At 45.8% G+C, this 23,969-nt stretch overlaps 7 protein-coding genes across 7 annotated transcripts; 3 read left to right on the top strand and 4 right to left on the bottom strand.

Annotated features, from left to right (window-relative positions):
• Nucleotides 1–3,591: 3,591 nt before the first annotated feature.
• On the top strand, nt 3,592–4,682 carry F4817DRAFT_348264 (putative NAD dependent epimerase/dehydratase). Its single transcript, XM_049304667.1, has one exon. The coding sequence runs from the start codon at nt 3,705–3,707 to the stop codon at nt 4,650–4,652; it is 948 nt and encodes a 315-aa protein (XP_049155641.1). The 5' UTR covers nt 3,592–3,704; the 3' UTR covers nt 4,653–4,682.
• A 1,939-nt stretch (nt 4,683–6,621) lies between these two features.
• Nucleotides 6,622–8,213, bottom strand: F4817DRAFT_348263 (uncharacterized protein). The gene is made up of 3 exons (XM_049304666.1): nt 7,540–8,213; nt 7,369–7,442; nt 6,622–7,311 (listed from the first exon to the last, which is right to left on the bottom strand). The coding sequence occupies exons 1-3, from the start codon at nt 8,057–8,059 to the stop codon at nt 6,952–6,954; spliced, it is 954 nt and encodes a 317-aa protein (XP_049155640.1). The 5' UTR covers nt 8,060–8,213; the 3' UTR covers nt 6,622–6,951.
• On the bottom strand, nt 8,214–10,311 carry F4817DRAFT_348261 (uncharacterized protein). Its single transcript, XM_049304665.1, has 2 exons — nt 9,580–10,311; nt 8,214–9,503 (listed from the first exon to the last, which is right to left on the bottom strand). The coding sequence occupies exons 1-2, from the start codon at nt 10,200–10,202 to the stop codon at nt 8,561–8,563; spliced, it is 1,566 nt and encodes a 521-aa protein (XP_049155639.1). The 5' UTR covers nt 10,203–10,311; the 3' UTR covers nt 8,214–8,560.
• Nucleotides 10,312–10,604: 293 nt separating this feature from the next.
• Nucleotides 10,605–12,147, bottom strand: F4817DRAFT_348260 (uncharacterized protein). Its single transcript, XM_049304664.1, has one exon. The coding sequence runs from the start codon at nt 12,086–12,088 to the stop codon at nt 10,736–10,738; it is 1,353 nt and encodes a 450-aa protein (XP_049155638.1). The 5' UTR covers nt 12,089–12,147; the 3' UTR covers nt 10,605–10,735.
• Nucleotides 12,148–14,637: 2,490 nt separating this feature from the next.
• F4817DRAFT_348256 (uncharacterized protein) lies at nt 14,638–18,979 on the bottom strand. The gene has a single exon (XM_049304663.1). The coding sequence runs from the start codon at nt 18,689–18,691 to the stop codon at nt 15,065–15,067; it is 3,627 nt and encodes a 1,208-aa protein (XP_049155637.1). The 5' UTR covers nt 18,692–18,979; the 3' UTR covers nt 14,638–15,064.
• Nucleotides 18,980–19,555: 576 nt separating this feature from the next.
• Nucleotides 19,556–20,643, top strand: F4817DRAFT_319316 (uncharacterized protein; the record flags this gene model as incomplete). The annotated part of the gene is made up of 3 exons (XM_049301047.1): nt 19,556–19,947; nt 20,032–20,222; nt 20,336–20,643. The coding sequence occupies 3 exons, from the start codon at nt 19,556–19,558 to the stop codon at nt 20,641–20,643; spliced, it is 891 nt and encodes a 296-aa protein (XP_049155636.1).
• Nucleotides 20,644–20,987: 344 nt separating this feature from the next.
• Nucleotides 20,988–23,950, top strand: F4817DRAFT_348249 (uncharacterized protein). Its single transcript, XM_049304662.1, has 4 exons — nt 20,988–21,703; nt 21,821–21,937; nt 21,999–22,709; nt 22,800–23,950. Exons 1-4 carry the CDS (start codon nt 21,624–21,626, stop codon nt 23,380–23,382), a joined length of 1,491 nt encoding a protein of 496 aa, XP_049155635.1. The 5' UTR covers nt 20,988–21,623; the 3' UTR covers nt 23,383–23,950.
• Nucleotides 23,951–23,969: the final 19 nt, after the last annotated feature.

The following is a 23,969-nucleotide window of genomic DNA, read 5'->3' as shown; positions in this document are numbered from 1 at the left end:
CATCTACCTAATCTAGCATGTTAGCTACCGCCTTGTCGGACAGGGTACTGAAGGGGACAGTACTTACCCTATATGACGAATAACGCTATATGACCTCTAAAGTGCCGATAAACTGATAATCATATGAAAACTCATGATATTCGTGCATCCTGTGGTAGCTGTACATGCGCGATGTCGTTGCCTGAGGCAAACGCAATACCACGCCAAAGAAGGCCTTTTCAATGTCTTGCCGAGGACTTGGCATTAAACCCGGATCAAATAGATCTACGTGGCTGCTCGTAGGCCTTTTTCGTCATTCCGTCATGCCTAGGACCGTCAACGTCGGGAGTCCATATGTGCTCCGCGACTACTTGGGCCTTTTATCGTCCTGCCCAGGACGACGCGACGTGGCGCGGAGTCGACTTATCAAGGAGCAATAACGAGGGTTACATCATTTGGAGAGTTCGCCCAAAGGAAATCGCTGGATAGGTGGGGTTATATATACCCGAGACTCTGAAAAGCCACATCTAAATAAAATTTGTATTAGTCTACGTGATTGTATGACGATGGTCAGGAAGGGGAAATAAGCTTACCATGTTCTGACTGTGGTGTATGGGCTAGTCGCCCTATGTAATGAGGGGAGTGAGGAAAGACGCGCCATCGGTTAGGCAATACCCCACCGGACTTATATAGTCAAGGACTCGTGTGTTTGGGTTAGGGCATTTTCCAAGAACTATACGTATTGGAAACTGCTGAGCTATGTCAACACAAGCAGCCGTGGTATGAGCTCAATGTATATTAAGCACGGAAGCCGCGTATCCATTGTGAAAGCTGGAATGTGGAATGTGAAATGTGAAAGTAGAAGATAAGGCTTTTGGGTTTGGCAACCCGAGCGTCTGCCTTAATTAGGTTTGACTCATTACGTAATTGAGATTTGTCATACTGGCGGGGATAGGGGAGTATGTTTTTTTCCGAGTACCGGGTGGATCCGGATTGCCCAATGCGGCTCAAGTCGGTGTAATCCAGTCTTGATGACATTTATGTGATGTAAGTAGGACAGGTTATATATAGTTTCTTGTTAGGCAGGATCTCGGTTTTATATGTCATTCTCTGGATGGATGGTAAATGAATTCTCCACATTGGCCTTTTTCTTACACTGGTTTAGTAGTTTAACACTATTAGACTGTGTATTTTCTCCTAAAGTGCGAACTTGATATTGAATTAGAGTACTGTACATAAAAAGAAAAAATCTTTCCCTGCAAACAGGCTGTCCACTTCTTGATTTAGCTAGGTTTTTTTTTTAATTAATTTAAGTCACTTAGAAATACGATGAGTCATTTAAGGTGCACGAGATCTAAGTGTATAACCGTGTTGATTAAGGAACCAAGTACGAGCTTTGCTACCATAGTTTAGAGATCGCCTTATCTAATAGCTCTGCTGATTTTGTAATACAATGAGCTAAGTTGCTGAGGCTAGCTCCGTGATTATTTATTTATTAAAAAAAATTCATTTTTTTTTCTGTTTGCTTTGGTTTGCTTGGCTTTGACCTATGAGTTCGCACCTTGGAAAATAGTGTGTATGGTAAAACAGAAGAACTCTGCTATGACCTACTATTTGGTACATGCCTCAACGTGTGTGCTTAATTTGTCTGTTCGTTCAGATTACTGTCTGTATGCTACTTAATGGACTGTATCGCGTTTCAATTGGTGGCCGTGGGAAGGGGGAGAGAGGGCGTTGAGAGTGTCACGAGGTGGAACGAAACAGTATGGAAACAACTTCGTTGTTCCGCAAGGAACTCTAAACTACCTATGAAGATCTTTCGTCTATACATACTGAACAGTTCCTTTGTTCTAGATGTCTCATCTAGAATCCTGACAGAGAGCCGTATGTCAGCAGAGAAGAGGTAGGTCAGTTTTAATAATTACGAAGGATCCGTACTCACGAAGGTGTTTCCCAAACGTATATAAAGCATTAATTGCATCCTTGAATTTAACAGCCCTCAGACGGCCACGGTATTGCTAGTTACCTCGACTTCTATTTTGTCGAATTGCGAAGTAGAGATCTGTAATACATTCTTCAGTCGTCTGAAGCCAAACTATGTCCCATGGGCATCAGGTCCAGTGAATAGGAATTCTGTTTCAGTCTTATGGGCGTAAATTATCTTTCTAGTGTTAACGTGACTGAATATTTGCCATTAGGAACGAATAAGACATACCGAGGCTCCTCATTGGCGATCTGCGAGACGAGCCTGAATGTAGGTTCGTGGTATGACAAGAACTAAACAGTATCATTCGCAAAGCTTGGGTCGTCAGGGAGAACGATAGATGCTTGAAGTGATAGGGAGGATCTCAAGCAGCCGACAAGCTGTGCGGTAATGAACCCTACACGAAAGAATTACACAAAGGCAACAACGCTTGAGGGGCATATCGCCTTGATTTATTTATAGCATTTATTCTGGTGGGTAGCTATAACGACCTGTTCTTGCGTGTCCGATGGCGTATCCGGAACGCCACACGGCCTGCTCACTTTGAAATAGTTTAATATAGGAACTGCCTAGGTACTTTCTTGGATTAAATGGGCACGCTATTGGGATAATGTTTTATGACCCTCGAAAATCCCCCCATTAGCTCCATGATAGAAAAGAACTATAGACTCCAAAGAGTTCAGATCCGTATAGTGCAATTGGAATAAAGCCATAATATTAAACACATGCTCTGCCAATAGTGTAAAATTCCGACGTTATAAAATCTCAGCTCGGATTATTACATGTAGCTCTTGGGCACGTTTAAAACCTGAATGTTTACTTACAAGTTATATGTCAAATTACTTAGTTGTCGGGTTGGATACCGCGTTTATCGTAATAGGCTTCCGAGAAGAAATATGGAAGAAATAAGCCACCAACTTTACTGTAATTGGGCATGATCTATCATCGCATATCCAAAGGGCCGCCGTCCTATTGCAAGTGTAACAAAATGGAGCCCAAAGAAAGTCTGAGACTTCCTTTCGACTGGTCGGGAGGGTTGGGACTGTGACTATCTAAATTGAATATTGACTTGTCGAGATCTTTAATCGTCATTTTAACTTCTTAAAGAAGACGCTGTAGGACGGTCCGAATCCGGGATCCGAACGCTCCGCAAGCTTCTCAACCGTGTGATGGCGTTGGACACAACAATTGCTTCACCGGGTTGGTCGCAATTTACTGAGAATAGATTGTTGCGGTTTCCTTTCAAAGAGCAGGAGACGTAAAGTAGAATGACAAAGACCCCTAAATGCTTAAGCAGGTATTGTACCTAGGTACCTAGGGTACACAAGCAACGTCTAGAAATAAACATCTTCATACACCCCATCCGCTCCATCTTCGGACCTCCCTTGACCTCCATTTACCCAGATAGACGGAATACGTAACAAATAAGGAGGTACCTAGCACAGCATATAAATGATGCGATTGCCGGACTTAAGATCTCGATGCCGGATTTAACTTATTTCCTTCTGTAAAATCATGGTGTCACACGTCGGAGTTTGTGGTTAAGGAGATAATTGAGACATCGACAGGCCAAATAAGTGGTGGGTATGCGTATATGTAGATTGATATAAAGCTTCACGGTCACCCACCCTACAGCTAAAGAGAAACACGATGTACCTATATAATCATAGATGGTAGTATTCAACTCCTAAGCCTATTCCAGTTGCATCGACATCTTGTCAAACATTGAACCACATTCATCATGGCGAACCAAACCATCTTCATGACCGGCGCCAACGGCTACATTGGCTCTCGCATTACCGAATTCGCTGTCGCCGAAGGTTATACCGTCGTTGGCCTGTCTCGCTCCGAGAAGGGTGACGAGACGCTTAAGGCCCTTGGAGCCTCTTCCATCCGCGGCGACCTATTCTCGTACGATATCCTGAGAGAGCAGAGCGCCAAGGCGGACATCGTCATCCACCTCGCCGACGCCCTTGCACAAAATATGGACCAGCCTTACTCGAAGGTGGTTGAAATCGACAACAAGGTCGTAGATGCCATCACCGACGGCCTGAAGGGCACCAACAAGACCTTTCTCGTTACCTCGGGTACTCTTGTCACGGCCGCGGACCCGAACCACGGAGAGACAAACGAGACATCACCGTTGTGGCGAGAACCCCTCAACGACCGCATAGGCTGCGAGACGTATGCTCTAAAGCAGGCTTCTAAGGGAATCAGAGTGATTGCGCTACGCTTAGCCCCATACGTCTACGGGCGTGGCGGCAGCGGTGTCCGTCTCTTCATGGACTTTGGCGCCCAAGCTGGCGAGCTCGCCTACGTAGACGACGGATCAGTCAAGACCACTACCGTGCACGTCGACGACGCCGCCCGCGCGTACCTCCTAGCTATCAAGAAAGGCCGAGCCGGCGAGGCGTACAACCTGAGCTACGAGACAGACGTGTCGGTAAAGGAGCTTTTCGAAGCTATGGGCAAAGTCTTGGATCTCCCGGTTAAGTCTCGGCCCGCCGCCGAGGCGAAAGCGACGATGGGAGAGTTTCTCGTCGGGTTCATCAGCACGGAGAATCGAGCGTCTAATGCCAAGGCAAAGACAGAGCTGGGCTGGCAGCCGAGGGAGAAGAAGATTGTTGATGATATCCTTAACGGTTCGTACGTGGAGGTAGCTAAGAGCATGAAGAAGCCTGCTGCCTGAGAAGTGAAGCCGCATCGCGGCAAATAGAACGAGAATATGTAGATATACAATCTGAAGCGTGCCTTGCTTAAGAATCAGGTAGTTTCTAGTAGTCCTTTTCAGTATCTTGAAGTCTTATTCCATACTAAGCTTTTGTGTTGTTACTTGTGGGTTACATTTGTCCAATTTATTTTGTGAGCCAGTGTCAGGGTATAAGTGGGCTAGGGGTAGCTACAGGGGTCTATCTACTACCTATATAAGGGGCGAGCAGCGCCCTCGTAAGAGGATAGAAGGCCAGGCGTTACTAGTTCAATACTATCTACTACCTGATCTACCTATCCTAGGCACTTACTCTTTGTATGACAACTATCAAAGGGTATCTCTGACAGCCAGCCCCAACATATTTCTCCGCGTGATTGCTAAATACCAACTACTTTTAGCGAGGCGAAAATATTAAGACTGAAGGAATATTCCCTTTGTCAAATTTATCTCATTAGGTACGTAGGAACTCTTCACAAGCGATGATTGATGATTAAAACTAAGTGCCAGGCAACGTGTCGAGAGCGCGAATGACTACTCCCAAGCCTGGGTTGTATTTAATGGTGGGATGAGAGGAAAAGAGAGGCAAAAATAATGATTCTCTTATATTTTCCTAAGTCATATCTAGTGACTGGCATTTAGGCCTGCAAATCTAGAAAAATGAAACTACCTATATTGAAATTCTATCTGACCCGTAATCGCGCAAGACCATACCATGGCTATTGACCTTACACCCGCTTATTGAGTTGTAAAAATAGCAAAAACAGGCAGCAAATAGCTACAATGGAGATGTTACCTTCATTTAGCGTAAGAAGCACTAGTTTCCGAGAAAGTTAGCTGCTATATCGTTCTCCCAATTTGCCTAGCTTTGGCTAAGGCCAAGATTCATCGCCAGAAGTTGCGAAAATACTCCAGAATCAGTTGTATGAGAGGTACTTGGCCACCCTGAAGATGAACCTTAGAGCTATTCCGTTTTAGAGTCTCGGCGTTAAATGGCGAATACGGGGGGTCTAGTGCTCCAGTACTATATATCTGGAGCTCTCTGGGATTGATGGTCAAATGGTCTATGTGTAGCCAATCTATGTGCCAAATACTCAGCTTATATCCCATTATGATGACATGCTTACAATCAATATTCTTACTGCCAATACGATTATTATTACCCACGACGGAGATGTTATTGAACTCCCCCTGTTGCATAAAGTCGGACCGGGGTAACTGTATTGGAGGAGACCTCCAGTTCCCTTGACTGATTTCTTCGACATGGGCACGATGCTCCCAATCGACGTGGAAGCCGCAGGAATAGTAGCTACATATTGCTCGTCTAATCCCTAAAATATCGTACATTAGATATCGTGAGGATGTGTATAGTAGAAACCCTACCGGTGTCAAGCTTGGGCTCCCCTGTTTCGTCTAGCAGTGCTAAGAACAAATACGGAGCTCGTGCACCACAGCGACATGTTAAATCTTCGCCGTGCGGGTTGGTTTTAGGAGCCAGTGGCATGTTGATATAGTATCTAGGCAGGTAGTTTTGGTAAACGCCTCGTACTAGTGCTAAGGAGAAACCTATTGGCAGGGACAACGTTGTGCGAGTCTCGAATGAAAAAGTTGCTCGGGGGAGAATTGCGAGGTACCATGTTTTATAATTACCTTGCGTTGAGAAATAACTTATAGAAAAACATAAGATAAGTGTACATTCTGAACAGCCTCAATGCCGCGAAGTTGACACATTGGTGACATTTCTGTGATACATACCGACTGTACTAAGCATGAGCATGTTAGGCTGCTGAACATGTTGAATAGGTACCTAAGGTAATAACCCAAACGGTAGTAAGTCCTGGTGCGTAGATTCGAAAAAAAAAGGGGGAGAGGTGGCGTAAATTGAAAGTTATCCACTTGGGTAATATCAGACCAGACTCTACCTAATCACTGGGTCTTACTGGTTTGAAGGTTTAAATATAACTTATTTATTCACTTATTCATATTAAATCGAACTCTGAGTAGGTAGCATTAATACAATCATGTTTCTAGGTCTCTTATTTTATCATATTCGATTCCCCATACCATGTCGGATCCATCATATCATATCTAGTTCGCCATATCATTCGCGCAAGATATCTCTCCATATGCGGAAAAGGCCTATTTGTCTCTTGCATCCCTCCAAACCTTTGAGTTTGGTTCAGCTCTCGTCTTGTTTTGGTCTATATGCGTGATCGGGCCTTGCCTAAAATCTAGATCAAAACGTTCGTTGCCATTGACATTCTCCAGAGGCCGGGTTGTTTCAATAGGGGGGCGTTACCGGGGGAGTTACCGGGGGTGTTGCCGGGGCCATCGCTATGGGCATCGACGTGGGCGTCGCCAGGGGAATCGAGTTCGTATTGTTTGTGCCGCTCTGACCGTTCTGACCGTTCGGGCCGGTCGGGCTGTCCCGGGTCGCGTAATTATTCATCAATCCGGAGTTGAATAATGATATCATCACTTGAGGATCGTGAGCCCCAGCGAAGGTGCCATGGCCATTGCCCTTGACATCCTTCATCATCATGTCACGTTCTGTGGAATTGGCGAGAATCCAACCGTTTCCATTGATGTCGAGATTCTCGATATGAGTGCCACGCTTAGGAGAAGTAATGCTAGGGGATTGCTGTAATTCTATGTTAATAAGAATTCTTTCCTAACCATTAATCTCGAAACTACGTACCACAGTTTGATCTGCCTCAGCAGGGTGATTGTTTTGCTCTTGGCCAGACCGTCCTTGATTCATTTGGATATCATCTGAAATAGGACGAAAACTATGTTAGTAGAATGCTTTTAGACTTGTAGTGGGTGAAGATAGGGGGGAAGTCTTAGACGGGGGTTAGGCTCCACTTACGGGATGGTCCGTTCGGACTAGATATCTCTTGGGTCGTAGTATGCGTATCTTCCTTTACGGGTTTACCTTGTTCCATCTTGGCGTAGGAGCCTCTCGCAATCGATCTGTTAAGGGTGGTAATCGTTAGGATAAGTGTGGTTTTATCGTGTTCCAGAGATTGGAAAAGTTGAATGATTCGGGCTTCTACTGTTCTGGCTGACAGCGCACCCCTCATTCTTGTAGTAAACCGTATCTTAAGTCCTGGACTACTGACAGGGCTGTAACGTGGTAGAAGAGTGCCTAGATCTCGAACCTTCGGGTACATTGCCTCTATGATATGCAATATGTTGCTCGTGTGCAACGTCGGGTTCAGGCGGATATCCGTAATTGCATTGTCGAGGGCCGTGAGCTGGGTGAGCCATCCTTGGCATTTACCATGGGCATTCTTTAGGAACTCTCGAAGCTCTGCAATCAACTCGAGGATTTTGACAGCTGTTCCAACGAGCTGCCCTGCGGCCGCAACGGCACCGAGAACTTCCATACCACCCTTTTAGGAGATTAATAAAAATTCGATTCTAATTCTTGATGTCAAGAATAAGATAGCCTCTTGGTCAGCCTGCTCGAAAACCTACTTGAAAGTCGAAAATTGGTGGCGGTCAACCTAGAGCCTTGTTGAAAAAAGAATGGAAGATGGTAAGGCATATTATATCCCCTAAGGTGATACAATGTCGTATCACATCCCTTATCACCCAAAGCATTTACGGGTTCTAAATTACTCAGCCCCATTTTGCAAATAATAGGATGCTTCCCATCATATCATCTATGGTTATTTCTCACTGTTCCAGTTTACAATGCATTTACCGAGGTGTTTGCTATTGATTCGTGGCACTCTGTTAGACGTTACAGCATGTGGCGAGGCATTATTCGTTTAGCCAATGAGAAGTACCTAGGCATCCTTTTGGAGTCTGCCTACATGTAGGTCCTGTTGTATTTCCTACTTCAGTGAATAGGGCGTTATTGAAAGCTGGACCCAAGCCCGTCTCTATTCCACATTTTCTATGAATTCAAGGCGTGGTATCTCCCACTCGTACTCTCTGATTAGATTAACCATTGATTCTAGGCCCTCCCGTTCCGCTATACGTAGTCCCTCGTTTTCAATCCACTCGTCAAGTGGTGCTCCAAATTCCACCAATAGCCGGAAAACCGACTCGTTCTCGCCCCTCACTGCCTGTAGTAGGGCACCACCCCAGTCAACAATGTGGTGAACAACGTTTTCCAGCAGTAGCCGTACTATACGAAGATTTCCATGCCAAACAGCTTGGAGTATCGAAATACGATCGGCTTTAAACCCCATTTCTAGCAGGTAAACAACTGTGCTGAGGTGACCGTATCCTGCTGGTCCACCAAGAGGTCCGCAAAGTCTATACTTCTTGCTTTTGTTTAGATCTTCAACTGATAGACCGAGCTGCTTACAGAGCTGGATAACATGTTCTATTAGCGGTATGTTCCCGGCCGCAGAAAAACAACATATTAACTTCAAAAGAACACTAAGCCTAGTTAAAGAGTTGGCGTAATCAGGCGGCCTTTCGTACTCGATCATACATTCGTCGTTCAGCAGAAATTCCTCATTCTTAAGAAATTCCTCATCGTCAATGAGACGTTCCTTGTCGTCCAAGATACACTCTTTATAAAGTTGATGCAAACGCTTGAAAGTATCGACGCTTGTGGTTAACGAGAAGGTGTATAGGAGGTCCTGCTCGCTGTCTTCGTACCAACAATTTGGATCAAGACCCAGCTCGATCATGGCAATGTTATTCTTTTTGCTTCCGTGTCGGATGATGATGTTACGCCCTGCTTCTTCTTGCTGACTCTTTCCTTCGTCTGCTTCGGTGATGAAGTCCAAAAATATGCGGACTATTTCAACATTTCCCTTGAAAGCAGCCAATTCTAATGGCCATCCAAGTAATGGATAGCCAAAATTGGGACTGTTGGGGTGAATTGTTAACGATGTATACTGCCTTAAGTTCGTTGAGATTGTAGGTTAATAGGTAGATAACTTACGTATCATCGCATCTATATGGGGGGGAAATTAGGTATGGTGATTGTCGGAAATGTGGAAGCAGCTCCTTCACCAATTTTACTTCGTTGGTAAAAGCTGCAGCCGCTAATAGAGCCTGCACGAAGTCCTCATCGTGATCCGTGATCTTGGTCGACATCTTGGTCGACATCTTGGTATCTCTTGATGGAGGTATCGTCCAGGTTACATAGCTTCCACCGTAATGATCATTTGTCTTCATACAAACTTTGGAGATCTCGAAAATGACCTCTTCTAGTTTCTCACCCCAAGTATCTTCACCGCGGAAAGCTAAAATGCGCTCTGCGACTTGGCGGATAATAAGGAGTGGCCGAGTTGGCGGCTCGGCCGTACACATTAACTTGTCTGTAAGATACCGAGACCAGAATGGGCGACAAATATAAGGGAACGGCAATAGCTGAGGATCGTGAAGGATTCCTGACTGAAACACCGCGTACATCGTTACGGTGTCCCATAATCGGCTAACAAGTCGTAACCGGAGAGCGCGTTCGACACTACTTGTACCAAACCAACGTTTACTAACACGTACTCGAACAGCTGCGATAAGTATCTTTTGGACCAATTCATTTGGGAGGGTAGAGAACGACATCGTCAGCTATATACATCGATCTAAGTGCTAAGGTTTCGAGGTTATTGGGAGGAGTTCTGGTATGAGGTGGCTTACCATTCCACTACTGAGGGGTTATGTTAGATAAATTGATCTATTGAACTAACTAATAATAATGAAACATTATTATTTTTTTTACAAACACTCAGGATGAATCCGAATGTCTGAATGACACGTGACGAGCAGTCACGTGTTGAGATGTACTAAGGTACATCTCACAGGTTATGAATTCATGTGGCTTGAAAAGGAGAAAATATACGTGTAGGAAGTACTGATGTGTATTGAAAGCTGAATTAAAATTTACAATACTGTCATGGTCACATGACATGTGGAAGTATAAATACATCCTGCAAACCGGCACCCCACACCTATACAATACAACAACTACCTTAGGTACTAATTAGCAACTATTAGACATCCATGACAAATGCTGTCTAAACCCTATCAAGAGTAGACTTGCGTGGTATCGCCCCTGCTCCTTTAACGCCAATATATTAACCCTTCCCTGTTGCTTTCTACAAGCTGGGATATTCATCATTCCCTTTCACAGCTTCAAAGCCCATGTTGACATGCTCTGCGGCCGTTATAGGAAGTACGCTCGGGGTCTCCATGATTTCCGTGATGAATTCATTCGATAACTCAACCGAGTCCGCTGAGACTTTACGAGAAGACGGAGGACCAATATGGTTTTGAGTTTCACCTCCAGTCCACGCCCTCGTCACATAGAAGTATTCATTAACCTTTTTTAGGAGTTCCCTAATCCACACATCTTGCTTTCTTTGCCGGCTCTGTGGCTCGGCTGCATTCTGATAGTAAGGGAGGCTTGGCTTAAAGATAGCCAACTGATAACGCCACTGATGACCATCTCGTTCGAACTTGCTTATGCAAAGCACCATTCCAGCCCTGAAGCATGTCTTCTCCCACACGATGGGAATAGCTTCGTCTCTCCTTGCTGCCGCCGACGCAACTTCTTCTACGTCAAAGAACCACGGGGTAAGGAGACCGATCACATGGTGCTTTGCTCCTTTTCCTGTCTTCTCAAATTCCACCTTGGCGTAGTCGAGAAACTCGTTCACTGTGGCGTAGAAGCGAGACTTATGTCCAGTAGGCTTGTACCACTCTTGGCGCTGCTGTTCGGACATGAATGCTATAGGAGCGAGAAACAGCACACCTTTAGACTCGGGCTTCGTTTCAGTCAAGGATAACCAGCAGAGGTACCTGCGGACATATAAGGGAAGACTCTGGTCGTGCGGATACAAAAGTGCGTCTTCCTTGTCCCCTTTATTCTCATGATCGATGCCGAAGAGTGCCTTCCGAGTTGTGGTCTCCCCCAGTATCGCAACATCGAGCTTGCTGAAGTAGTCGGGAGGCCACGTACGGATGGGTTTAAAACCTTTGGGGGCTGTTAGGCTAGGGACACGTCTTGTTTCAATGGTGCTATCGACAAGATCGATTGTTGTGATGAATCCATCAATGGCTGTTGTCAGGTTCGTAGTTTCTTCTGCAGAATGTTCGTCTGATAGATAACGGCGACGTGCACCGACGAACAAAGAGACTAGCTTCCCAAGCAGCGCAGGTGCGAAAGGAGTAGCCAAGGTTCCTGGGTTCCACTCGGATAGGAGAAGGTAATAGAAAGATTCGTCGCCTCGCACACGAATGTATACATCTTTATTCTTGATACAGACAAGGAAGAGCATTCTGATTGGATGTATGATTGCTTCGTGAACTTCGTCTGGGGTGGCATTGCTAAGCCCTGCAGTTATAAGAGGAGAGAGAATGTTGTCGGGATCCATGGACAACTGGCTGATTGAATCGAAAGTTAGGCCATCGATAAGTCGAAGGCCTTTTCGAAGGACCTTGTGATCCATTGTGACAACAGAAGACTGAGAATATCAACTACTTGACTCCGATATAGATAAGGCCTAATCCATAAAAGAAAGCCTTGCATATAATGCTGCCGACAATGATAACTGGGTGAATGTCGCGTCGTAGTTTGATTCTGGATAGAAATAGTAACCAAGTTGATAAAGCATGCCAAAACTCCGCTTGGATATGTTAAACGAGGACGGAGATCGCATTAGGTATGTTCCAAAACTGGAAATTATGGCGAATGATTCTAGGGCGACAGTAAAATCCTTCTTGTTAATGATAAGACGGAAAGGAAGAGGAAAAAGACGAATGATGCCTGAAATTATTTGTTGTTTAAATCGGCAACCGGATTCTACAGAAGGAGCGAACTTGCTTCCCTAAGGATGAATTTGTAAAATGTTAAGAGTACGATAAGTGTAGTGCAATCACCATGCGAACGAGGGGCGTTGCCTAGGTACCTACCTCGTAGGGTAGTGGGATATTTAAGACGGACTTGCATAGGAAAAATTGGAATACAGACAGAAGTACACCTGGCAAATACGCCATGTGATAGAGTCAAAAGTTACACTTCGGGGTGTTTAGAGACAGAGCCTTTATTTTTGAATAATAATGGTAGCACTGGATAAGAATTTGGGATCTGCCAACGCGACTTAGTATTTTTTACTTCCGTCAAAAATCTTGATCACAACTTTAGTTATATGTGTATTGGAGACTATGAACTGTGCGAGTAGGTAGTGAGAGAGCTTTTTGGGAAAAGGTTTAGAATTAATAGTAATAGGAAATGCTGAGAGGAAGAGGTGGTCTTCTTAAGTCATGCAAAAATTCCGTAAATATACACGGTTTATAATACTTGACTCGCCTATCAAATTAATAAACTGAGTCTGTCACTGGTCAAGGTGTGGTTCCTTTATGTGAACAATTATAAGTTATAAGTGCAGACAATAAGGAATGATTTGTAACTTTCTATAGTTGAATACCTAAATCGACTGGGCAGACTTGGATAGAATTAGGGGTAAAATTTAATAAGCTGAACTCAACTAACTAATAGTAACTATATTGATATTCTACATGGTAACGTTAATAAACAACAATCTTGCTATCTGAAATAATAGACATGCGTGTATAAATAATAAACTAAAATAAGGACCTGTGGTCGTACGTAGGTTAAGGTACCCGGGTACCTAAGTCATATGACTCAGGGGCTCTGCATAATAACTTTCTGAATCTTAACAAATCACCACCTACCGATCTATTACTAAGCTATAGGATATATCCCTAGGCGCAAGCATGCTACTGTGCATAACCTCATATTACTAATTATGCGTGGAAAAATGTTCTATATATACTAGGTAATAGGGGTTAGGGACTCCGTGCCAAGACCTCAAAGTCACTGACCATTTTGCCGTTTTTATTAACGCGAAAACGCGAAAAGGTCCCCTGGGCCGAGTTTGTGAAGTAAATGTAGTTGCCGCGGGTTCTAAGGCCGTTGATTTCGATCGGCGGCACACCCGATGAACTATCCCAACCGCTGGCACTGAGAGCAGCGCCCTCGAACATGATACTAACTTCTCTGGTGTGGGTGTTGATGGCAAATATGCGCCCGTCAATAGAATTGGCACTGAGGAAGATAAGAGGATTATGCGGACGCCGGAAGTGTGGCTAGACCGTTCATTGTGGCCGTATCTGGGACCGAAATGCTATCGGCTACTTTGTCTGATTAGAGTGACACTATGAACAGCTTCATACTACCCCTCTAGAAGGAGAAGGAGAAGGATGTATGCAAACCGCTGCTGACAGCATAATAGACCATTTTCTAGTGGAACAATACCTGTTAGGCCTGTAATGCCATCGTGGAAGCTGGCGACTGGTTTAGCCTGGGGCTCCGTGGTCGTTGGGTCAAGGATATAGAGAAGACCGGGTGACTTGAAAGTGCTTAGTAAAAGGTTTCCATTTGGGAGGACGTGTAAGTTCTCAATAAACTCGGTAGGTGTCAGGGTATAAGTGGGTAGGGGTAGCTAACAGGGGTCTATCTACTATATAAGAGGCGCACAGCGCCCTCGTAAGGGGATAGAAGGCCAGACGTTACAAGTTCAATACTATCTATTACTTGGTCTACCTACCCTAGACATTCACTCTGTGTATGACATCAATCAACGGGTATAAATCCTGACAGTAGGAAAGCGATATATTTGCTTTATATCTGGATCGGACATGATAGGGGAGTGCTATGGACAGCCTTGACAAGAGACGGACGGATAATGGTAAATAGATGATGTGGTCCCGGTGCGGGCTCCCAGCGATGAACGTAGGGAACAAAGGGCGGATCTGCGCTGGCATATAATAGGTACTTGTGAAAACTACACGGAGCAAGGGATTACAGCTAGAATCCAAGTATTTAGGTAGAACTTATGGAACAATTAGGACCTAATTTTTATATTTAGCAAGTTGTAACAACACCTATGTAGGGCTAAGAAGAATGTGCCGTATAAGAAATAGTTTTATGGAGGCACGATGCATGTAGCAAGCGAACCAGGTGACCTAGAGTGCCAGAGACAATTTCGAATGGTCCAGACAATACTAAAGGCAAGAAAGCGTGGGAGAAAATATATACAAGTCCATAAGTTGGTAGATTCGTGAACGTCGAAATCACCATGTGTAAAACTAGAGTTATGTACCCGTTGACCAGTTGTCTACCAATTTATCGTAGCGGCGCGGCGACCCACATATCCTCCGGATTCCGTCCGAACCCTTTTTCCGTTTATAGTGGGGCCGGTCGGCCGGTTTCTTTAGCCGTTAAGGCCCGGATTATCGGCTCGTACAGTTCTTAATAATACCTAGGTACACATGAAAATTTCGTTCATATTAATCTAGTATACTTCGTTCTACGCTGTCCGAAATGAAAAATAAGATTTGCTAGATTATCACCTATCTTCAGGGGTAAAAAGCAAATAAACCGTTGTCTATCATGAAGCTAACTAGGTAGAATGACCGTACTTGAGATTCACAACCTTCACTATCGTATCTGGATTCGTGATCGTAAGGATATTTTTAGGATCCAAACCTTCTTTGGGGCTCCTCATGTATTTGGCCCATGTCTGGACTTTGAACTCACTGTTCAACTTCGCCGGTGCGTTGATTTTAGCCAACCCAAGCAGGAAGGTCAGCTCGCTGACTTGCGTAGCATAGACCCAGCCTTTGGCCGAGCGCGGCAACAGCCGCAGACGTAGCTGATTAATATCCTTTTCTTTGTCCTGAACCACGGTGGGCAGCACGTTGAAGCGCATATTGGTCAGCATGTGTGCGCCGGGCCCCGTGTAAGTGTCCATGAGGTAGGAGGAGGATTTCCCGACATTGATCTGTATGTCTACCTCAACAAGTTGGTACTGACTCACTTCATCCTGGTTCACGATGACCGAGAAGATGAGATCTTGCGCAAGATTGTTACTATCGAGCTGGACCTCTTCCCAGTGCCCAATGATGTTGCTTGAGACGGTTATCTGAAATCTGGGCGATCCAGCTACGTCACGCACGATAGGCCGGCCACTAGATACAGCTTTAGACTCGACACTAGGGTTTTGCCTGATATGGGAAAGTATATCAGGCTCAGGAAGAGAAGCCGCGGAAGTGACGGGGAGCGCGCGGACGTGAGGGGCGAGGAAGCTAGAAAGCGCAGTGGGTGTGGCAGCGTAGCTCTGAGGACGCTTGAAAATGGCCCCATAGTCATCGTCGTCATCTTGTTTTTTCGAAGGCGTAGTTCCAGATCTATTATCTAAGGTAAGCTTCTTGACCCGTGCCGTGCCCATAAGCCTCAGTGTCCGGATTTCGGGGCTGCTTGAGCCCCCAGGTGGCCCTACTTGGGCTGTCGCCTCTGAGCTTTTATGGCTTTTGAGATCAATAGTCAGGTTATAGATGGGGTCGTTCAGTTGCATAGCAAACAGTGCCGATGTTGGCTCATTGTCACTGAAATAAGGCTTCTGTGTCCCGCCCTCATTGTAGGTGCCCATCTCATCCTGAAGCTTCCGAAGCTGCTTGGCAGCAAATTGCGGTGGCCAAATGACGCGCAAATCATTCAGCTTGGAACCGGATTTGGCGTCCCAGAGGAAGATATTGTCGGCGCTGTCGCGTTTGTATGTAATAGACTCACCGAGGGCGTCATGTCGCTTGTCGTCCTTTTCGCGAATGTTCTGATCGACTGTGTACTGCCGCCGTATGTCTACCTTGACCTGCTCTGGGCCAACATCGCGGGCGACAGCGAAGCGTTGTTGGTGCGCGGGCTGCGTGAAGACAAGACTAGAAAATTGGTCTGAGCCAGGTACACGGTCCATAAAGGCCATCATAACGCCGTCTGTGACAATTTCGTGGCGTAGAAGCGGTGCGCCAGAGGAGGCAGTTTCTCCTTCAGCGTCTAGAACCTCTACACGTAGGTCCGGGAACATAGTGACGAGGTCTGACCGTAGGTAGAAACCGTAGGCTGGGATCTGCATCGGCTGGTCCTGTCCTTCCGGCGTGTGCTTAATGTAGTTGTTGAAGATTTCTTTGATAGCCGTACGGTCTTCGTCATCGCCGTAATGGTTACCGAGTGAAAGAGCACCATCTATTAAGGCATCAACCCAATTATTATCGATGCGGAAGAACCGTAGGCGCTCAGGCTCAAGGTACGTTGGGTCAGGTATAAGACAGTGAGCAGGTACACCCGCGAGGAACATGCGATCAAGGAGCCATGAAAGAACAATCATCCAATCTGTTGACACTGGATCATTGGTCTCATCGTACGTGTCCCCTGATGTGCTCTTGGCGAGGTATCGTGCTGCTTTGACAGCTTCATTTGGGAAATGTTTACGAATCAAGGGTGAGCCAAAGGACATATCTGGTAGCTCGGAACGTGCGAGACGGGAACGTTTCCATCGTCGCTTAGCGCCGCCGGGAAGATACCGCGGCGCCCGAATGGGTTTCCCCGGATTTATATCATCGTTACCGCTGAGATGGATCGAGGCTAAACTGCGGATGGCCGAATCAATGCCGCCTAGTACATCGTTGCGGGTCCGGAAGGCCGTGTCATCAATACCCTTCACCGTCTTTAGTTTAGAGGCGGCCTCGGCCGTACTATGGATCGAAGTACGCAGCCGGTTAAGTGCAGCTATGTAGGCCTCATCGCCTAGGGCCATGGTGCGACCGACTTGCCAAGCAACCGAATACGTAATATCCATGATCCCAAGTTGCTTATCAAGGACTTGTAAGTCGACACCCGAGTTAGAGCTTGTCGTCAAATTTTCTAGGGGAGGGACAAATGAAGGCGTGAATGGTCCGCGGTAGAAGGCGACGGTGGATTCTCCCGTCTGAGTGCGATATCTTACGAGCGTGTATCCATCATCGAGCCGCTTCGCAACAAGCTGTTGAATTTTGTCGCTCGAAGCCCGTAGCGGCGAGATGATTTCCTCTGGAGCACGGAGGACGTTGAGTGTCCTGCCAAGATCTTCAAAGGCATCTGGTACGTTAAGCGTATTTGCCGGTAACACAGTGTAATTCCAGCTATGTAGCGAGCACAGCGCCACATAGCGGTGGCTCGATACGGGCCAAGACATCTCCTCGACACCTTCGATAGAAACGAGGTGTGCAGACATGGTTACTGGCGTCTCATTGTCAAGCGGGCCGGACCGGTTGCCAACGACAATACTAAAGACGGCCGTGTCTTCAACACCAGCGAGCGCCATACCCTGACCATTTATCTTGCGCACATGTGCCTGGTACTGGTATTGCTGCGCGTTGGGCTTGGAGCCTTTGGCAGGGTTGTTATTAGAGTCGCGCGTGGGAAAGAGATTCGTGAAGAGGTCTGGCTTGACAAAGATGAAGTCGCCTCGACTATTTTTCATGCTATCCGGCCCAAGATCTTTGGTCACAGGCGTCGTTACGTCTGTCACCTTCCATAGGTCATCAATACTCATGTTGACCGTCATGGTACCTGACTGTTTGACAGGTTTGGCGACGCCAGAACTTGTACTGCGGAAGATGCTAGTCGGCCCATCCAAATCCTGAGGCTGTAGCCGTAACTCATCTTGAGAAAATGAGAATATGACGAGCCAGGGCACGCGGTTGCGTATAGTCTCGCCACTAGCACCTTCTGCCAGTGCCCTCATCTTCATCTGAAGCTCCTTGTTCGTCCCCTGGCTCTTACTTCCGAGTCTTTCCCATGGCAGATGCGGGTCCGTTAGGACCACATGAGGAAGGATCCTGTTTGTGTCGGGATATCCTGGAGGAGGGTACGTCGAGTGCACGCTCCCTTCCGGCAGCGAGAACTGTGGCGCGTCTACAAAAAAGGACTTATCCGCACTAAGATTCAATTCCTCGCCTGTCGGTGCCTTTATATTCTGATTCACGGTGATATTATGTTTCGGGCCAGCCGCGAGCCCCGGCGCCCAATACGAGTTGAGCTTTTGCTCACCAGGTGCCAGAGGGTCAACATCCTCCTCACTCTCAACGGCGGCTATGCCAGCTAGCTGTCGGGCTTTGCGCTGATATACAGCGGCGACTTTCCGAGAGTGTCGAAGGGTTAGATGGCGAGGAGAGTTGATGCGAGTGCTTTTGCCTCCGGGAAATATGCCCATTGTGAATATCTTTAGTGAGGAGAGGATGCTAGGGACTAGGGCTTGGGTTCTAAGATGGATATCAAAATGTTTTGGGCCGAGTCCTATATGAGATATTCAAGTTCGCCCAAGTTACTCCTAATTAGACAATGGAACATAAGCACACTCTCTTGTTGTTAACAAGCCACTTGATACAGCCCGTAGATTAACACCTAAACATGGTTGGGAATGCTGAACGCCGCGACTTGCTTGGGACTTTCGATTTGGAACCCCCATAACAAGAAAATCCCTATTCATGAATAATACTCACTACTCAGTGCGGTACATGTTTAAACAGTTGTTTTCTCTAGTCGTAATTCGCCATCGGGTTAAGACCATGCCCAAAATTTTATATAGATACCCCAAGGAGTGAAACCAGAGCTGCATGAGATCGGAAAAGCAGCATATAATGCACATGCGTACGGATACTGGATGAGCACCCGAAGATCATATAGCTAACTAGGTTTTGATTTTTAACTACCTAGGTACCTACAGGTACTTACTGAAATGCAATGCCAGCCCTTATTGCATTGCCTAACAACCTTGTATTCGTCATAAGCAGAAACGTGATATTTATGATAGGATAATAAACAAGGAGGCAATAATGTCGTTAAGTAGATATTACCTAGGAAATACAGGTCCCTTGAGCCATTAGATAAACATTCCCATCTACGTTAACATCATTCTCAAGGCCCAGAAACCGAGGTGTCTAATAAGTATTTCGTTACGAAACGAAACCCATTAAACTGTCTTTGATTCTTTTTGCTCCTTTTTAAATCAAGATTGATAGTATATTTCAAAATACCGAAGCCTTTTTAGTACTATTCGCCGGACATCGAGATCGTTATGGCGGCCTTGGCGGCGATTGTCGACAAGAGCGCTGTAGATGATAAGAACATTAGCCTTTTCTACAACACCAGTAAGGCACAGCTAGCCATCTCGTTGCAGTATGGTGTCGCTAGCAACAACCAGGCTGAAGACACTTGGGTAACGGCCGACGATCATTATAACAGATACATCCTGAATCCGTCCTCCATTGCGGCAGCCTACTACCGCGGACTTAAATTTGTGGTAGCCATGACGATACCAAAGCAGTGGCAGGGCGAGGCAGAGGCGGATGTCCAAATATCTCTTGTATCGCCTATCTGCCAAGATCTCACACCAGGAACGTTCGAGAACAATCATATTGCCTTAAGCACGACCACAGATGGGAACCAAGGTTGGCTATACTATCTCAAGTAAGCCGTGCCTCACCCTATCTATTACCTAATCTTTACCTCGACGTCCGTTTTGCTCGCGCAATGATTTAACCACCTTTATAGTGATGGTTCCGATACTAGAAAAAAAGTGGTGGAGCTAGACCTCAACAGCAAAGCTACGCAGGTCCTGAGTAGTATAGTCCAGGTAGATTATAACAGCTCTCTAGCTGCTTGGTATGACCAAGTCAATAAGGAACGGCATATTATCTACGAAGGTGGGGGCCTCCGCGACTTCAATATAGATAAAACTACTCGTAAGCAGCCAGTTCGTTCTTTTACCGGGTCCTGGACGACCACAGAATACGCCTCCCAATTTTCTCCTTCGATTTATATACAAGAAGGATCTGTAGCTAATAATGCCTAACAGTTACTACCGTACATGCGGGCGACATGATCCCCAACACGTCTATTGCGGTGACCTACTCTAGGTCAACCAAAAAGGTATACCTCTATTACTGTAACGTAACCCAGAATATCATGCGAGCCGTTATGAGTGGAGATGATTGGAAAGATTCTCATAAGATCCAAGGCGCCCCCATGGTTGCTGAGAACAGTCAGATCACCGTTGCTCAGGCAAATGGGTTTAATCACGTATTCTACATTCCTAAGAACCTGGGCACGGAAGGAGACGAGGATCAGAGCCCCTTTGCCCACCTCCTTGATAAGATTGATTAAGCAGCTTTTGGAATGAACAAGAATTATCATGAGACCGCAATGTTTTAAGTGGAAAGGGCTTTAAAGTTATGTTACATTAGGAAGTCAGTTCTATCTTATAAATTATGGTGATGGAGTATTCTATTATGTACAAATGTAACTCGGATTTGAAGCAATTTAAAACTGCGTTAATATTTGATATGGCTAAAAGGTACTGGTTACATATTAGGCTACGAGTTGTGATGCTATCACGGGGCCATGGCCTCGTCTCGTGTAAGAAAGGAGAAAAAAGGGGCTACCCCTTTACGCGCATACACTTATTAGACACTTATACTAATATACCCGTTAAGTCTTATGCTTGTATGCTCATGCACAGTATCGACGATATAGGAGGTCTAGATTCTATCAAATATATTATATCTTACTTCTTTAGCAATGCATGAGCTACACAGCATATTACGGCATAACTCCTGCTCTAGACACTCGCAATTTCACCCGGCATTCGGCATCACGTCGTCACATAACACAGCAGGCCGGTGAGACGCTGACACTGCAAGTGTCAGCTGGCTTGAGACAACTGGTCTTACCTGTTTCTATCGCAACGTTCCCATCTTTACGCAAATATAAGTAAGCGATGTGTCAAAATATACAAAAGCAATATGAGAAATACTACTCCACGATGCGGGGTTCAGCTTCCACCGGACCGTCGGATGCGGCTTATGTCAGTTCGTGAAGATGATGCCGCGGAAATGCGAGTTTCGCGGAGTAAAGAAAATGCTATGCAGTGTAAAAAAAGATGTCCCGTATCAATCACCACGCATGAGGAAACGCGGAGAAAGATGGACTCTAGGTATCATGAAATATCTTGGCTGAGAGAATTACCTAACTGCTATCGTAAAGTAGGTAGCTAAGGGTGTCCGAATCAACAAGTATACATGGGCTTCTGCTATAGACACAATTTATTGCAACCAAATTGACAAAATCGTCGAAGTATTGAAATCATGGCAGCAAAGGACGTTAATCTTCATGCGGCCTTTGGCGAGGATAACTTCTTTCGCAACGCATTCAACTATGATTTGACACAGGGAAGTGTTATTGGCTATCTGTACTGGCCTGATATTAAAAAGCCGAATTCAACTTGGCCTTTTAAACTATCTATGGATCTAGTATAACTAATATAAGCGAAGCTAACATTCCAACAGATCAAAAAATGGCTGGATGATTGTGTTAAGGGTGAGAAAGGAGGCCCCCAGACCGAGAAGGAAGAGGTCCGAAAGCAACTCTCGAGAATAAAGGGGGCACTGTATTTTCTTATGTGCGTATGAACTGTGTGCTCGTTTGAGGTAGGTAGACTAGCTAATTATAAGAAAATATAGTCTCCCCGAAGGTCTCCACTTTGATGACCCAAATGCCAAACCAAATAGTCACTTCCGACGCAAAGTAAGGACGGACTGGCGAACGGTTGTGGATAAGGATAAAGATCCAGTCAAGTTTAAGCTCTTATCTTGGCCGATCGAACATCAAGGGGCCCTGAAGGAATCTCTCGAGTCTAGTTGGGCGAATGCCTATGACCTCCTTGGCCTTTTCATTAGTATTCTAGGCCCTGCTCCAACAACGGCCGATAAGAATAACTATTTCTTGCCACTGGCCGCAGTTTACGGGCGGTGGTGCTCACGCATCGCGGGTCACGCATGTTGGAAGTGGAATTGGAAAACCCCTGGGAACGGAGCGGGAGATTGGCCCTATATGTTCCAGGTTACGTGGAAACTGATGAAGGCCCCAGTCGACAAGAAACCCCCAGCTGGTAAAAAGCCTCCGGCCGATTATAAAGTTTTCTTCCTTGGGAGTAGCATAGCCGGTGATGACTGGATAGAGAATGACAAAGATGATAAGGATAAATATACCGGGAAATGGAGGAGGGCAGTACAACACAGCCGATTTAACTGGCTCTATAGCGGCTTACGGCTTAAAAAGTTTACGCTGAAAGATTTCGACAGCTCACCGGTGCAAAAGAACCCAAAAACTACTTCAAATCAACCGTACGGCAACTGTGCAGAGACATATCCATTCATCTTCAGCGTCCGCGGGTATAAACTCTTTTTCCTACCCCCTTCCCCTTCTCTCTCCCCTCTCCCCAGCTACCTTCCCCTCGTCCCCAATAGCTAATGTTTTTCCAGCTCCGGCAATGAAGATTTGATGGGCCTTGCTCTTCGGAGAGATTATATGATGGATCAAAATTTGACGGCCTACAACCACGACAAGGTATCAGCTAACCTCTGTGGTCCTTGTGCAAACTGCAAAAAACTTATTCGGGATGCGGGGGCCAAGACAGCAAACTTCTCGGTGTACAAAGAGGCAAGCTCGGCTCCGGGGAGGCCAAAAGCAACCACTGCAGCGAAAACAAAGACGGCAACAGACAATATGTCTGCGGTCAATGATCCGCCACCAGAGGGATGGAGTAACTCTGACGACGATTTGAACATCGAGTATTACTGGGGCCCTGATGGGGATGGCACGATGGCCGCCCAACAAGTCGGCTTAACTGGCGCCAAGGGGTTTATGATTGTCTCCCGTGACAATGGCCGCGACGCATACATGTTCACCGCTTCTACCGGAAAGGTTTATCTGTGGAATATGGTCACAAATGAGATCTACGAGTACACCAAACCCACAGACCGGACCGCCATTCTGGCTCAAATGAAGATGCCACCGGGGAAAGGAGAGCTGGAAAGGAAGTTGCTCTTTGGAGGCGACTTGTAGATGATGATGATGATGAGAACGTTAACGTCTATTGGTTGCTATAGGCTAGGTAGCTACAGCGGCGCATCTATGGCGCTTTAGACGTCTAAAATACCTCCTTTAAAAGAAACAGAGCTAGAGTTTCGCCTGACATAAGAGATCTTCCATTTCCTATCTCTAGCCTTTACCTGCTAATAGCATTATTTTACCTGGTTAGCGCTGGCCCCAGATAGCCGATTTTGATTAGGGGAAAAACTGTCGAATATGCCTTCTTATAACGGAGATGGAATTACCCTTAGCGCCTAGCGTGCCCAAGGAAAAACCTAAGTCGGATCAGTTTGGTTTGACTATAGTGGGATTTGAACTTATTTATGTTGCGGCATGTGGGCACGGACCATACGATGCGCGAGGAACCACTACGCCATGTGGGAGGGCGACTTGTAGAGATGGTATATACCTCCTAGGTTAGGTATCCAGCTCTGAGATAACGCGCGCGCAATATACGAGGAAGGAGATTGATACTATCTTTTTTTGAGTTATTATATTTTTGGATTGGATGCAGCTATCAAACTACCATCATGTTCAGATATTACTTTCGTTCTTAGTTT

This window comes from Daldinia loculata (assembly GCF_022478755.1).
Source record: "Daldinia loculata strain CBS 113971 unplaced genomic scaffold F4817scaffold_58, whole genome shotgun sequence".
In the NCBI taxonomy this organism is placed as follows: Eukaryota; Fungi; Ascomycota; class Sordariomycetes; order Xylariales; family Hypoxylaceae; genus Daldinia; species Daldinia loculata.
This window is presented reverse-complemented; position numbering and strand designations above follow the sequence as displayed.

What these genes read in the sequence shown, in the direction of transcription:
- F4817DRAFT_348264 (XM_049304667.1), top strand. Translation starts at nt 3,705, where the DNA reads ATGGCGAACCAAACCATCTTCATGACCGGCGCCAACGGCTACATTGGC.
- F4817DRAFT_348263 (XM_049304666.1), bottom strand. Translation starts at nt 8,059, where the DNA reads ATGGAAGTTCTCGGTGCCGTTGCGGCCGCAGGGCAGCTCGTTGGAACA. An exon ending in TAGTCCGAACGGACCATCCC is followed by an intron (nt 7,443 to 7,539) that starts GTAAGTGGAGCC and finishes GTCCTATTTCAG; the next exon opens with ATGATATCCAAATGAATCAA. An exon ending in CTGAGGCAGATCAAACTGTG is followed by an intron (nt 7,312 to 7,368) that starts GTACGTAGTTTC and finishes ATAGAATTACAG; the next exon opens with CAATCCCCTAGCATTACTTC.
- F4817DRAFT_348261 (XM_049304665.1), bottom strand. Translation starts at nt 10,202, where the DNA reads ATGTCGTTCTCTACCCTCCCAAATGAATTGGTCCAAAAGATACTTATC. An exon ending in CCATATAGATGCGATGATAC is followed by an intron (nt 9,504 to 9,579) that starts GTAAGTTATCTA and finishes TCACCCCAACAG; the next exon opens with TCCCAATTTTGGCTATCCAT.
- F4817DRAFT_348260 (XM_049304664.1), bottom strand. Translation starts at nt 12,088, where the DNA reads ATGGATCACAAGGTCCTTCGAAAAGGCCTTCGACTTATCGATGGCCTA.
- F4817DRAFT_348256 (XM_049304663.1), bottom strand. Translation starts at nt 18,691, where the DNA reads ATGGGCATATTTCCCGGAGGCAAAAGCACTCGCATCAACTCTCCTCGC.
- F4817DRAFT_348249 (XM_049304662.1), top strand. Translation starts at nt 21,624, where the DNA reads ATGGCAGCAAAGGACGTTAATCTTCATGCGGCCTTTGGCGAGGATAAC. An exon ending in GCATTCAACTATGATTTGAC is followed by an intron (nt 21,704 to 21,820) that starts ACAGGGAAGTGT and finishes GCTAACATTCCA; the next exon opens with ACAGATCAAAAAATGGCTGG. An exon ending in TTCATCTTCAGCGTCCGCGG is followed by an intron (nt 22,710 to 22,799) that starts GTATAAACTCTT and finishes ATGTTTTTCCAG; the next exon opens with CTCCGGCAATGAAGATTTGA.